The 14,541-nt window shown below is 34.4% G+C and overlaps 5 protein-coding genes across 9 annotated transcripts in view; 1 reads left to right on the forward strand and 4 right to left on the reverse strand.

The window, feature by feature from the left end:
• LOC132201313 (neuropeptides capa receptor-like) overlaps positions 1-14,541 on the forward strand; it is a 101,009-nt gene that overhangs the window by 8,026 nt on the left and 78,442 nt on the right. The window lies entirely within an intron of this gene.
• On the reverse strand, positions 316-3,047 carry LOC132201434 (neuropeptides capa receptor-like). The gene is made up of 6 exons (XM_059627598.1): positions 2,729-3,047; positions 1,557-1,647; positions 1,305-1,506; positions 1,025-1,253; positions 766-964; positions 316-710 (listed from the first exon to the last, which is right to left on the reverse strand). Exons 1-6 carry the CDS (start codon positions 3,045-3,047, stop codon positions 641-643), a joined length of 1,110 nt encoding a protein of 369 aa, XP_059483581.1. The 3' UTR covers positions 316-640.
• Positions 3,344-5,373, reverse strand: LOC132200876 (neuropeptides capa receptor-like). The gene is made up of 6 exons (XM_059626640.1): positions 5,039-5,373; positions 4,479-4,569; positions 4,227-4,428; positions 3,943-4,171; positions 3,685-3,886; positions 3,344-3,626 (listed from the first exon to the last, which is right to left on the reverse strand). The coding sequence occupies exons 1-6, from the start codon at positions 5,256-5,258 to the stop codon at positions 3,560-3,562; spliced, it is 1,011 nt and encodes a 336-aa protein (XP_059482623.1). The 5' UTR covers positions 5,259-5,373; the 3' UTR covers positions 3,344-3,559.
• Positions 6,241-7,921, reverse strand: LOC132201435 (neuromedin-U receptor 2-like). The gene is made up of 6 exons (XM_059627599.1): positions 7,672-7,921; positions 7,455-7,545; positions 6,878-7,073; positions 6,583-6,820; positions 6,339-6,531; positions 6,241-6,277 (listed from the first exon to the last, which is right to left on the reverse strand). Exons 1-6 carry the CDS (start codon positions 7,919-7,921, stop codon positions 6,241-6,243), a joined length of 1,005 nt encoding a protein of 334 aa, XP_059483582.1.
• The window catches only part of LOC132201316 (neuropeptides capa receptor-like), a 106,198-nt gene continuing 101,698 nt past the window's right edge, over positions 10,042-14,541 (reverse strand). For 4 of the 5 annotated variants that reach the window (XM_059627390.1, XM_059627392.1, XM_059627391.1 and 1 more), the window contains 4 exons: positions 14,052-14,250; positions 13,031-13,250; positions 11,707-11,908; positions 10,042-10,440 (listed from right to left, as the gene is read on the reverse strand). In XM_059627390.1, the coding sequence (XP_059483373.1) occupies positions 10,089-10,440; positions 11,707-11,908; positions 13,031-13,250; positions 14,052-14,210 (933 nt within the window). In that variant the 5' untranslated portion in view covers positions 14,211-14,250 and the 3' untranslated portion in view covers positions 10,042-10,088. The remainder of the gene's footprint in view (positions 10,441-11,706; positions 11,909-13,030; positions 13,251-14,051; positions 14,251-14,541) is intronic. The other variant, XM_059627389.1, reaches the window with a different exon arrangement.

A 14,541-nucleotide genomic window follows, 5' to 3' on the forward strand; every position in this document is an offset into this window, starting at 1 on the left:
CAAAATCAAGACAAATTGTGCGTGCTTTTTAAGGTGTAAAATGGAAGGGCTGGTTTAATTTTTTACGAGAAAACCAATTAAGGGTTGATAAATTAATGTAAAGTAATGGAAAGATTATTAGAATGACCTTATCTGCACCAATCTGCTCTTATTTTATAATGAGTCAGTTTCAAGTAGTTTAAATAAGCACAAACATTGATTCCAATTTATAATTATTTAATTGTTTAAAATCACAATATTTTCCAGTAATATTTAATTCATCCTACTGTAAAGAGAATAATATTTGTGGATGCAAATCGAAAAACACAAATCATGCAACTAATTACTAATTATTTTCGCAATGCGTTTATTTATTTGTTAAACACACTCATTTTGACAAAAAATTACGCTGCTAAATGTGACTAATGTTTTTTTTCAATCAAAATTACATTTATTAAACCGTCTCTGCCGGATACATTTTGTTGTACGTTTTTTTAATATTGATTAGATTGATTAATATTTATTTTAATTGCTATAGTACACGATTGAATGTGTTTGTAGACACACAAATCCATGCATTTTATCTAATAGGTCAGAGAAACTTTTCAACTTGACAAGAAAATACACAATACATACACTGTGGTCTCCAATCAAATTTCAATCAAGCTTCAAGGTTGGTTTGTGTTCCACTGTTATTACCAACCGAGGACGATGAGCCGCAAAAGGTGTTCCTATAAAATTTTTAATTGTACATAGCAAATAAAGCGTAAAGTTTTTTTAACGTACTTAAATGCTTTTCGGTATTTCGCAGACATGATGTTGTAAAGAATCGGGTTGATTGTAGCATTGAAGAGGAAAGAACATTTGATAATGATGTTTAGCAACTCCTGATTATCATACAGCCCAAATTTATACATATATTCGTCGAACAGTCGGATCAGGTGCAGGGGTGCCCAGCAAATGAAAAACCACGTGACAACGGCAACTTAAAATAAAATTTGATTAACATATATTTCAAATTTTTAAAACACCGAATTTATAATACTAAGCATTATAATAACCGCCTTCTTTGAGGCTTGTGCTGTTGGAGTTTCTCCCACGTTGACGCGTCGTTTGATTGTCAGACCGATTCGCGTGTAAAGAACAATTAGAATTGCCATCGGGATGAAAAAGAAGATGACGCTGATCAACTCATCATATGGTAGCATCTCAAGCAAGAAGTTTGTATTGTAAAAGCCGCATAGAACAATCTCTTTGTAAAAATTGTCATAATCCTTTTTTAAATATCATCAAAATTAATATTATTTTATAATCAATTTTCTTACGGGTTGACCTTCGAATAAATTTCCAGTGCGGGCGGCAAAACCGTAAGGAAGAGCAAATACGAATCCTATCAGCCAAACTGCAATGATGATGTGAAGGGCTCGTTTGAGACCCGACATGGTGTAGGCCACCAAGGGATGGCAAATGGCCAAGTACCGTTCCATAGAGAAAGCCAATATCGTCAACACCGACGCGTTTGAAGTGCTGAAATTAAACAAAATTATTTTAAATAGAAGCAAAATTGATAAACTTACGCTTCGGGAATAAAAAGGCTTAGCTTGCACGCAGTCACGCCAAATTTCCATTGATATGCATACCAGTATTGGTGCAGCTCGTTAAAGGCACCTGCAAAAATAAAATTAGCAAATACGTTCATTTTCACATAATCCTGGATTCAAGCGCTTGATAAAAAATTATTTAAGTAAGTAAACCTTGGTTTGATGAGGAGTGTTCCTATTCCAAAAACAATTAATTAAGGAACTTCTTTTTCAAAGCATGTTAGTGACAGATGCAAAAAGGCCGTAACGGCAATGTATGGCTCGGGAGATATGAGGAATTTATCAGTCGATTTTGCTCGCCGTCTATTTGCATTAAAATTTGCCCCGATAGCTACTTATGACATTGAAGCCATTTAGTCACACCTAAATAAAGTCTTGCGACTTTTTTATTTTGGAGAAATTAATGACAACTTTTTATAAAAAAGTACGAGGTATAGGAAAATACTGCAACCAAAAAATTTTTTGTCACAACCACCATAAACAAATACAACTTATCCCCTACTCTGGCATACGAAGAGTTTTTAATCATTATTGAAATTAGAGCTGAAAGGTAATTTGATTTAAACTTCTTTGAAATGCCAGCTATGATAAATGACTGCTGGAAGCAACCCCTTTTCAAAAATACACACGCTTTTACTCGATATGCAATGAATGGGTTTCATTATCTAATTTGTAAAGACAAAATTTTTCACTCTACTGCTGGCCCGGACTGTGTGTGCGAGCCATGTGACGAAAAATGTATCCAATACCATCTTGAGTTCTGCAAGAAGAGACTTCACTCAATAAACTTTTACGCCACGATGAAGAAGAAATAGTGCAATTTAATCTTGAAAATTATATCTGTATGAATGTATCAAAAGTTTTACCCAGATGGGTTTAATAAATAAATAAAATAATTTTTACATTCATGCTTTTAGAACGGTATTGATTCCTCAATACATTCAACATTAGAAAATATAATTTATCAAGGAGGCTACATGAAATATATTAAGAAGAAATCATGAAATTTCTCAACAAATTTCTGAAGATTTTTTGAATTCATAGGATTCCCCAGCTTATTTAATAATTTTTATTTTTAAATACATTTAAATGTAAACGGCGCTCTAATTAAAACATTTCTGTAAGCAAAAATGGATTAAAACTTGTACCAAGCAAGAGAGTTGTGACGTCGGCGATGGCAAGGCTGAACAGATAGTAGTTGGTGGCTGTTTGCATTTCGGGTTGCTTGGCGATGACCACGCAAACCAAGATATTTCCGAGGACGCCAGTAATTACCATGAATCCGTACACAATGGTGATCAAAAGAAGCACTTCGTCGCGAAGAATTACTGAGTCCGTGGAACTTGCTATAAAATCCTCAGCTCTCGTTGTTGCGTTCAGCTCATTTCCTAAACTTCCCTCGAGCGAGGTGTTCCGCGTGTGTTCATCGTTGAGCGTGACATTCAAATCGGAGTATGTTGCGTTCATGGTGGTCTGTGGAGAACTGAATGATGATAATTCTTCCGAGGGAAGGAAGAGAGAAACGAACAGGGCGTGCCCTTTAAAAATAAAACTAAATTATCATATGTTCGTGTTTAATTCTTAATGAGTGTAAATTGATTAGGGTTGAAGATAAAATATATATTTTACTGAAAATAATATTATTTTATTTTCATGAACTTTTCTTGTCCAAATCGTTTATTTGACACTTTCCGTAATGGTTTGTGATGAAAAGAATTAATTCAATTCTGTTTAATTCTTTTTGTGCTTATTTAATTTATTTTTGTATATACATATTTTTTTTTTTTTAAATAACAGAAATCACAAACCTTGGATTATATTATAAGTTGCTAATAATATTAATAATTATATTTCCTGCATCTTCATATAATGTAGATTCACAAATCTATAAATTTTATCAAATATGTCAGAGAAACATTTTTTTTAACTGTACATTGAAAAATTACAAATATTATTAAAAAAAAACACACACTCTTAACTTAAGCCTCAACGGTTTGTGTTTCATTCTTATTATCAACCGAGGACGATGAGCCGCAAAGGGTGTTCCTAAAAAATGTTAATTTTCATTATATAAAATTACAGCCTCAAATTATTTTCAACGTACTTAAATGCTTTTCGGTATTTCGCAGACATTATGTTGTAAAGAATCGGGTTGATCGTAGCATTGAAGAAGAAAGAAAATCCGGTGATGATGAATAGCCAATTTCGCGACTTCTCATAGAGCTCAAATTCAAGCAAATACCTGTCGAACAGTCGCATCAGGTGCAGGGGTGCCCAGCAAATGAAAAACCACGTGACAACGGCAGCTTAAAATAATATTAGATTAACTTTTCAAATTTTTAAATCCCAGATTTAATTATACTAAGCATTCTAATAACCGCCTTCTTGGAGGCTTGTGCTGTTGGAGTTTCTCCCACGTTGACGCGTCGTTTGATTGCCAGACCGATTCGCGTGTAAAGAACAATTAGAATTGCCATCGGGATGAAAAAGAAGATGACGCTGCTCAACTCTTCAAATGGTAGCATCTCAAGCAAGTAGTTCGACTTGTACACGTTGCAGTGAAGAAGCTCAGGCAAAAACTTGCCAGACTCCTTTTTTTATTTTTAAAATAATCAAACCATATAACTTTATAATCAATTTTCTTACGGAAGGATATTCCATAAAACTTTTAGCGTCGGCGGCAAAACCGTAAGGAAGAGCAAATACGAATCCTATCAGCCAAACTGCAATGATAATGCGAAGGGCTCGTTTGAGGCCTGACATGGTGTAGGCCACCAAGGGATGGCAAATGGCCAAGTAACGTTCCATAGAGAAAGCCAATATCGTCAACACCGACGCGTTTGAAGTGCTGAAATTAAACAAAATTATTTTAAATAGAAGCAAATTTGATAAACTTACGCTTCGGGAATAAAAACTCTTAGCTTGCACACAGTCACGCCTAATTCCCAAGGATATTTATGCCAGTAATGGTACAGCTCAAAAATGACACCTGCAAAAAATAGCAAAAACGTCCCTTTTCACAAAATTCTGGATTCAAGCGCTTGATACAAAAATTACATTCATGCTTTTTGAACGGTCATTCAATATTATTAAATATAATTTATCAAGGAGGCTACATGAAATATATTGAGAAGAAATTATGAGATTTCTCAGCAAATGTACTGAAGATTTTTTGGAATTCATACGATTCTCCAGCTGATTTGATAAAAATGTCTTTTAAATTTTTTATTTTTTCATCCCAAAAGAAAGAGGATAATCGAAAGCATAAACTGAAAAATTTATTTCTTTGCTGGTTCACCGAGCCCTTCATATAAATCCAAATAATTAAACCTACCACAGCAAATGCAACTTGGTTAACCACGTATAACTCTTGTGGTTTATTACGGCAACCACATTTAAATGTAAACTGAACTCTAATTAAAACATTCCTGTAAGCAAATATGAATTAAAACTTGTACCAAACAAGAGAGTTGTGACGTCGGCGATGGCAAGGCTGAACAGGTAGTAGTTGGTGGCCGTTTGCATTTCGGGGTGCCTGGCGATGACCACGCAAACCAAGATATTTCCGAGGACGCCAGTAATTAGCATGATTCCGTACACAACCGTGATCACAATAAGCACTTCGTCGCTCGGAAATGCTAGGGCCGTGAAATGCGCTATTAAATCCTCAGCGCTCATCGTGGACGGTGCATCCGTCCACGTTGCGTTCAACCAATTTCCTAAACTTCCTTCGAGCGAGGTGTTCCGCGTTTGTTCATCGCTGAACGTGACATTCAAATCCGAGTATGTTGCGTTCATGGTGGTCTGTGGAGAACTGAATGATGATAATATGTACTTCAGAGGGAGGGAAGAGAAAAACGAACAGGGCGTGCCCGTTTTTTAGAAAGCTAAATTATCATATTTTCGTGTTTAATTCTTAATGAGCATAAATTGATGAGGGTTGATTATAAATTTTTCTACTGAAAATAATATTTTTATCAACTCTTTTTGTCCAAATCGTGTATTTGACAGTTTCCATTAGGGTTTGTGATGAAAAGAATAAAATTTGTTCTTTTTTTGCTGATTAAATTGATTTTTGTATTTTTTTTTTAAATAACAGAAATTACAAACGTTAGATTACAATATTATTTGCTAATAATATTCATTGTTATTCGTGATAATATTAAGACGAGGTAAATGTTTACAATGTTATAACTTATTATTAAAATTGCTAATAATTATAATTAAACGTTGTGCTCTTGAAAAGATCCTTCTGAATTACGAGTCCGTAGTCATTTAGATATGATCAATATTTTTCAATTGCCCATGCACAAAGAATAGTTTCAAAGTAATCAGGAGAATAAAGTAATCTGCAATAATAATTGTTATCCTCAATTGTACCTGGAAGTCACGAAGGGTCTTAATTAAAGTTCATTTTATCTATAAATTCAAAGTTTGCCTATTACAACATCATATAACAAATGCAAGAAACAACCTTATATTAAATAATTTAAATAATTCTTTTCGCATTTAAAAAAATTGAAGAATAAAATTTGTATGAATTGAATCATAAAATTGTTGCAAAATATTATGATTTAAAAAATCAGCACTTTGAATTAATTTTCTCGCCAACAACTCTAATCCTTAAAATGAAATTCATAAAATTCATAACAGTTTTAACTCATTCTCTTCCACTCTGCCAAAAGTTAATGGTGGCTCTGAAATTATCAAAGCGGATGATAAGTACCAAAAAAATATTCCTATTTTTTTCACACTTGCCTGAATGCTGTGCGATAATTCACAGAAGTTGCGTTGTAGATGATAGGATTAATGACGCAATTTAAGTAAAAGAGAAGCATCGAAATCAGCACAACCGCGTTCATAGAACTCCCATCCAGTTGCAAATATTTGCCAAGTATTGAAATCAAGTTCATAGGTGCACAGAAGATGAAAAAGCAGAGCACTAAAATACCTGAAAGGATCAACATTAATGCGACAGATGAATTAATTTTTTTAGAATTACCGATTGTTTTAGTGATAGTTGCATTTGAAGCATTTGCGTCGTGCGATTCTCCAATATTTTTGCGCCGCCGGATGACCCACGCGATGCGTGCGTAGAGAACAGTGAGGACCGCCATGGGCATCAAAAAGAAAAGGAAGACGTACATCTCGTTAGCAGGAAAGTCGTTCGGAAGAAAAGGCAGCTTTTTTTGATCTTCTATGCACGTTTCGTAGTAGCCAATCAAAGTTCCGTCAGGGGCCTAAAAGAAGTTTAACCAGATATCAATTTATGTACTAAATTTGGTCAGTTTCCATACGTAATCTTCAAAGGTATAAAGTGTAGTAGCAAAACCTCCAGGAATCGTCACCACAGCAGAGATAATCCAGATCAAAGCAATTATCCACATTGCTCTTGTTTTACCTGAAAAAGTGTGAGCGCGAAGAGGGTGGCAAACGGCGATGTAGCGTTCAATGGATACGACGATAATGGCAAGGACTGAAACTCTCCCAGCCCTTAAAGAGAAAATTATATTTTATCAATAACAAATAATTTAACATTAAATTTGAGAAATATTTAGTTTAAGTTGAAAGTAAAAGTAAAAATAAAATTACTTTTTATTATTAAATTTCTTGAGCGAATAGTAGAAAAAAAGGAACTTTTGGAATACAGAATAAGGACGGGTATTTTAAGAAAATTGGAATTTTGATATGTGCAGAGGTGTTTACAAATTTTATTTTCATTCCAAAAGATTTACTTGTGAAAAATTATGATTGCAACTAGGGAAAATTGCTGATTATAACTATTATTTTAAATTATTTAGATGTTTGGAATTTTCTCTAAACAGGATTAATAATTTACAGTATTAAGTGTTTTCAAGTTAAAATCTAACTCACGTGTAAAGCATGACAAATTGCAATTTGCAAGCTGCTTCTCCAAAATTCCACTCGTTATCTTGCCAAATCTGAATTGACTCGACAGGCACGCCTGGAAATAGGTCAAAAAATTAATTTTATTATTGTTGCCATTCTTAAAATTTGAATTATTCCTGTTGATTTATTGCAGTTTCCATTTCAATCCTCACCTTTTTATTTAATTGTATAAAAAAATTACCTGTTATCAGAATTAAATTATCAGAGACTGCGAGGCTGAACAAGTAGTAGTTGGTTGCGGTTCGCATTTCAGGTCTTTTCGCAATGATCATGCAAACCAAGGTGTTGCCCACGACGCCGAAGACCAGGATTGCCACAAAAACCACCGTAATCCCAATGAGAAACCAATTGTTGAACATTCTATCATCGGCGTTAGCCACACCGGAGTAAAAAATTGATTCTGAAAGCGATTCGTTGGTGCTCGCGTTCATGTTGCCCGTGAAACTCGAAATGAGAGGAGTTTTCCATTTGCATGGTGCGAGCCAAAAATGTGGCATGACACCAGCCAAAATTCCCTCGGGACGCAAACAAAAAACTCATTTAATCAGACACTAAAATATTTTTCACATCTAATTAAAAGTAATGGAGATTGTGAACGATAATTAAAAGTAAAAATCATTTTAATATACCTAGAGGCAAAATTAATTAAAGCGTACTTACTCTTCAAAAATATTTTCAACAAAACAGCAAATGAGAGAAATGTTTTTTTTTTTTTAGTTAAAGATAGGTATTATTTTATGGAAAACGTCAAAAAGGATGAAAAAAATCTGCTATAATACATTTAAAACGTTTCTGTCCTTAAATTTAAACACTCTAGGCCTTTTTTGTTTGCTTTTGTTTTAATTTACGCTCTTAAAATCGTACCAAAATTTTTTTTTACGTTCGTTTTCATCCTTAAAAACAGTTAATAAAAAACTAAAAAATTGATTGTCCAACAGAAAAATAGGTTTACATTTTTAGGTCAGGTCTTACAATAAGTTTGTTTTATTCAACATAATTAGGGATTTATGATGTTGATGTATGATGAGATTTTCATTAAATTTAATCTGGCAGATTTTTAGCAAATTTTCATCATAAAGCAATGCTAATTTACCAAAACTTTAGTTTTCGAGGCTAACTAAAGCCATGATACTTTAATCAGCCTTTTGTGTTTTCATAAAAATGGCACTTAATATTAAAAAGTAAACTTTGGTAATTGAAAAACCAAGGTTAATTTTTAGCTAATTTGTTAGACCAGCTTCAGAGTTTAGAGATTTTCAAATTTAATTTTTGGTGAAAATCGTTTTGAAGAGCAAAACTTTGTAGTTTTATGTTTGATTTATTATGTTTTAATGTGGTAAAAATGGGTCTGAAGAAGCCAGAAAGCCATCTATTAAAGTGCTTCAAGCCCCTCTTCTCGCGCTTGTCATTTGTGTCAGCTGCAGAAACGCACACGCCTTGTGACTCTTGTGAGCTGCCGGTTGCATATTTCGCGGTGGTGCGGTTCCGTTCTGCTTTCCCTAGTCAAAATGCTAAATTACATCGCGTCGCACATAATATTACACGCAAATGCTCAGGCGTTTATATAGTCGAGTGAGTGAGTTAGCGGGCGAGGAACAGCTTCGCATGACAAAGTAATTTGCATACATCAGTTACGGTGCCGAGTTGTCCAAAATGCCAAGAATGCGTGTGTTGCCGTCCTAAACAATACAGTCGACATTGCATGGAACGAGTCAATGATGAAATAGCGGTGATTGCGTTATTTGTAAACAAAGGATTAGAATGTATAGAATTGCAAATTGAAAAATCATGAATAATGCGGAAAACTGATTTAATTTCCTAATTCATTGAAAGTTTTAAATCATTTTACTTTTAATGTGTTTTAATGTATCTTTGATTGCTGAAAATTAAAAAGACATTTGAATTAAATTATCCTTTCTATAAAGTAAATGATATTAATAAATAAATGAATGCAAACTTTCAGCAAAATCTTTTCATTGGTTGTTATGTAGTGTTTAAGTTTTTTAAATTATTGTATTTTATAAAAATTTGTAAAATATACAATATTTTTCTCTTTTTAATGACTCTTTTATTAATTCATGTGATTTGAATTTTAATACAACATTGATTGTGAGTTATTCCACGAATTTAAAAAAGAGGTTTTAAATTAATCTAAATTTTAAATTATTTTCCTTTAAACGCACAAAAATTTTATTAAAAAGGCAAACTTTAATCATATTCGTAAAGTAAAATTAATTAATACACAAAATTATCCATATAGGTTTTGACCTAAAAATTACTTTTTTTTAGTAATTATAATATTGAGCTTCTCTCATGGCCAATGTAATGATTAAAATATAATATTATCACATTTACTATAATTTTCTCATCTTTTGTTAATTATTTAGAATATATAAATTAGCCTTAGAATAACGCTATGTTTAAAGAAGATGAAAAATACTTATATTTTTATTATTTTTTTTTTTTCAGAAGAAGAAGAATAAGCAAACATTTGACACATTTTAATTTGATTTATTATTTCGTAACAGTCAATAGACGCAGTCAACGGGAATGTCAAAACATCGATGTGCACTGCAATTGCAGAAAGTCCGTTCTGATTCACATGCAGGTCTCAGCCGTGCCGGGGGCCGTGTTGGCCAGAATGTCGGGCGCCACCCTCGAGTGCTCGTCGTCGACCTCGGCCACGGCCGTCAACAGTCGCTTTCCGGCCTGCCCGCCGCCCGCGTTTTTCTGCACAATGAGCACGATGGGCTCGAGCAAATTAGCGTCCTCCTCCACCAAAAGGGTGACTCTCACCCGCGATGAGCTGGCGTGCTGCCGCGACAGCCACGAGTTGCCACTCGAGCTGCGCGACTGCTGACGCACGTCGTCCCGCTTCGACGCCGCCATGCTCGTCTCGCGCACCGACGTCGCCATCGCGGCCATCGCCGACGTCCCGCACAAAGTCGCCCTGCGAAAAATTTCATTGGTAAATTGAAACGTAATTCAAATGAGCAACGTTGAATAATCTATAATTTGGAATTAAAAAAAAATACACATAATATTTATTTTTATTATTAATTTCTTTGTGTTTGAAAACCAGCAAAGATGATTTTTATTTTTAAATTTCATGTTAATAGAGTAAAAGTTGTGTTTTTTTTTACAACTTATAATTTTACTGTTGCAAAGGGTTTTTATTGATTTATCTTTAGGGCAATTAATGCCCAAATGGATCAAAGAATTATTCATGTAAATCATAAAAGAGTGTAAAAAAATTCACTTTTAAGTCTGAACTTGGAAGACGTTGCGATAAAATGCTAATTCATGGACTTTCCTGACTTGAGCTTGAAAATCAACTGATTCGTAAAGTGTCTGTCGAAGAGTAAGAATAAGAAAATTAAAAAGTATTCGGTTTAAAATAGTTGATAAAAAAGCTGCATTTTTTCCAATTACTATATTGGAATTGTCCGCTAAAATTTTCACCTCCACTTCAAACTCCCCCCCCCCCCAATCAATTAATAAATATATTGCATGGAATACTTTCGTTTGAAGTGATCAAATAAAAAAAATGAATGAGAGGATTCAGTTGCGATGCTTTTTATTTGATTGAAAACCAATCAAACAAATTTTTTTCTGAAAAGATTTCTGGGAAATTAGCTGAACATAAATAAATTTACTGATTTCAGTCCCAAGTCCCAATCTAGTGACATTTGCCTCATTTGTATATAATTTAATTGGCAAAACTGATATTTGAACCCTCGCGCATCATACATTGTAGGATAAGCATTCTAGCATTTTCCAGCCCGATTTACAAAACAGAAATACTTTTATCGCGTTATAAAAACACGATATTTTTCTCTTCCGAAGTGATTTTATTCTCCTCAAACACTCTATTTATTGCAAAATTTGTATGCGAATTTTGCATTATTATTATCCTCCACTGTGGAAAGAAAATATAGCTCCTTTTTTGCTGGATTGTGATGCGTGTCGGCATTTTTGTGTCGCAAAAATAGCACGCTTTGTGCATTGAAAAGCACTCTGGTGGCAAATACACGTTTCGCGAAATCCGGCCTGCACAAAGCGAGCGCGAGGAAATGAAAAGCCGCAGATCTACATTATATTTTTGGCAAATAAAGTGACTTTGCGGCGAAAGCTTTGGTGTCGCCAAATCGATTTTAATCCACGTCTCGGCGCAAAAAGGCGGTCGTGAATAGCAGAGCTGGAAAAAGAGACTTACTTAAAAGCGTTGCGATATTTGGCAGACATGACGTTGTAAAGAATCGGGTTGACTGTGGAGGAAAAGTAATAAAAGCAGCCGGTAATGTGATATATCCATTCGTTGTACTCGTTGAAGCCATCCATTTCACTCAGGTAAACGTAGAGCAGGCGCTGCAGGTGGAACGGCGCCCAGCAGATAAAAAAGGAAACCACCACCGCGGCTGAAACAAGACACGACGCCACGTGTAAATTTACATGTTTTTTGAGGCGCACAATTCCGAAAGGATTTGCGGCGAGCTACTTTCACAGGAACCTTTTTGCTTTGAAAAAAACAAACACAAAACAAAATGCTTTTGTTCTCGACATGAACAGGAGCTTGCGTGGATATTTAACCCTTTTGCGTACATGCTCAAACGGTTGCATAAGCATGCTGCTTTATTTGTTAAAAGTCATGATTTAAGCTATAAAGTAACGCTTTCATTAAAATTTTTACAGTTGATAATTTATTATCATGTAACATTCTTGATAAAAAAAAGAGTAAATTGAGTAGCCAAGTAGCTTAGTTTTTGTTTAAGAGATTACACATGTTTCGTTTTTCCCATTTTCTCTACAATGAATGCATCAAGTAAACTCTTTTTGCACTTCAATAGATGTAATTAGACTGTTGAAAGAGTCTTTCATTTAAAAATTGTACTTTCCAGACTCAAATGCTAGTTGAAAAATTCGTTTTGGAGGAGAAAATAGTCGTGAAAATTTATAAAATTAAATATTAATAGAAAAAAATAATTGTGTTGAAATTTCTTCAGCGTTGACATTTTTCCGTACATTTTTTTTTGTACAAATAACAATTATTTGCTCTAAGATTCCAATTAAATTTGCAGTAATTATTGTCCAAATCAATTTCAATATAAAAAAAATTACTGATATTATTCTATTCCTCGCATTTAAAATAAAGCTTCAAAATTTAAAGTTATTTCAATATTAAATTATTAGGAAGAGTATTTGTTTTTAATCTCAAACTGTATAAATTTTAAATTATAATTTAGCAAAATTAACAAAGATCCATCATCACAATGGATTTAGAGCGAATGGGAAAACAACATCAAAAAGGCCTTTGAACAATCTAAATATAACAATTTTTTATCTTTTTCTATTGTGATATCAAACTGTATCATGCACAAAAGCTGAAAGTAGCTTGTTGAAAATATTATGTCCCGCAATATGTGGGTTTTTAATATGGGCTGTCGGTCAAAGGAATTCGCAGGGAGGTTTTTTTTCACCCTGCAAACGCGCTTTGTGTACGTGTATCAAGTCGCAAACACGGTTCCTCTGTTGACACTTACCGAGCATTCTGAGAATGGACTTCCGAGACTTGTTCGTGCGATGAGACTCGCCGAGACCGTGACGCCGGGTAATGAGCAGCCCCATCCTCGTGTACAGCACAATGAGGATCACCATGGGCAGGAGGAAGAAAATCACGCTGCTCGTCTCGTAGAGGGGAAAATTGTCGGGAACATTGAGCATGCCGCAAAAAGCGGACTCGATTATTTGGTTGCCTGAACCCTGCGAGATACAAAAATATATTAAACAGAACAGAGTTGAGATCAGTTAGAGGTAATGATTTTTGCAACTCTTCGAATCTGGAATGTATTGTTATCATATTTAAATTTTAGTATTTTTTTAAAATAAATTAGCTATCTGGAATAAACAAAAAATTGTATTTCCGGTAAATAAATTTTGTTTTTAAAAAAAAAATGGAAAAATGATAAAAAGATGAAATTAAAAAGAGCATTGGAATGCACAATACATGTTTAAAAAGTTTTCTTCAGAGGCGTAAGCTCTGTTTCATCAAATTAAAGGTATTCCCCAGTTATTATTTATATTCTTGCAATTAAAAAGTATGCAGAAAATTTTATTACGGACATTGAAAAAATTTTCTGCTAAAAGGAATGAAACAGGTTGATCAATTTTTCCCACCAAACGTATTTGAACCTGTCTTGGCTGATAAGGCTACATCAAGACATAGAAATTGACACTAATTCCCTTGAAGTTTAAGTACTTCTGACCGGAAAAACTTAAAATAACCTGTTTCATCCTATTTTTAAAATCACAAAAACTTCATTTCTGTGGAAGCCCTTTACAAAAATTACAATTTGGTGTAACAATTTGGACAAATAAACAACAATAATTAATTTATTTGTAAATAAAAAAACCAACTTTTCACTTATAAGATTAATGAATTTATAATGAATTTTAATAGCTTACATAAAAGAAATTTGCTTGTAATTTTATATTTCACAATGACCCATTTTTTGACTCACCCCTTTTGTACTTTGAGGTTAATTAAATGGAACAGAAACTTACAGGCGGAAAGTCGAGATAGTTGATTGTGGTGAACAAGGCGAAGGGGATGGCGCAGGCGAGCGACACAAGCCATATCGCGGCTATGATGCGCGACGCTCGACGCAGGCCTGTCATGGTGTACGCGTGCAGAGGATGACAGATGGCCAGGTAGCGTTCCATGGAGAACGCCACGATCGTCAGCACCGACGCGTACGAAGTTCTGCAAGCAGACGGGGAAAAAATGAGCCGCGTGCTTTTGGTCACGTCCTTCTTATGTGTTTTGCATGTGACGAAAAAGGGAAAAAAAGGAAAGTAGAAGTGCGCCTCCCTAGAAACTAACTTTTTTCCTGCAGAGGCGAGGCGACGTGAAATGCGAATTTTAATGGAGCTAAAACTTTGAGCTGCTTACTTAGCCGGCGTAAGGCCAGTGGCGGTGGCAAGCAAAGGCAAAGACACAAAGTGGATTTTATCAGGATTTTATCTGGCTTATGCTTCCTCGACGTTTTCTCTC

The sequence above is a fragment of the Neocloeon triangulifer genome, unplaced genomic scaffold, assembly GCF_031216515.1.
Source record: "Neocloeon triangulifer isolate White Clay Creek 2 clone unplaced genomic scaffold, ASM3121651v1 ptg000014l, whole genome shotgun sequence".
Taxonomy (NCBI): Eukaryota; Metazoa; Arthropoda; class Insecta; order Ephemeroptera; family Baetidae; genus Neocloeon; species Neocloeon triangulifer.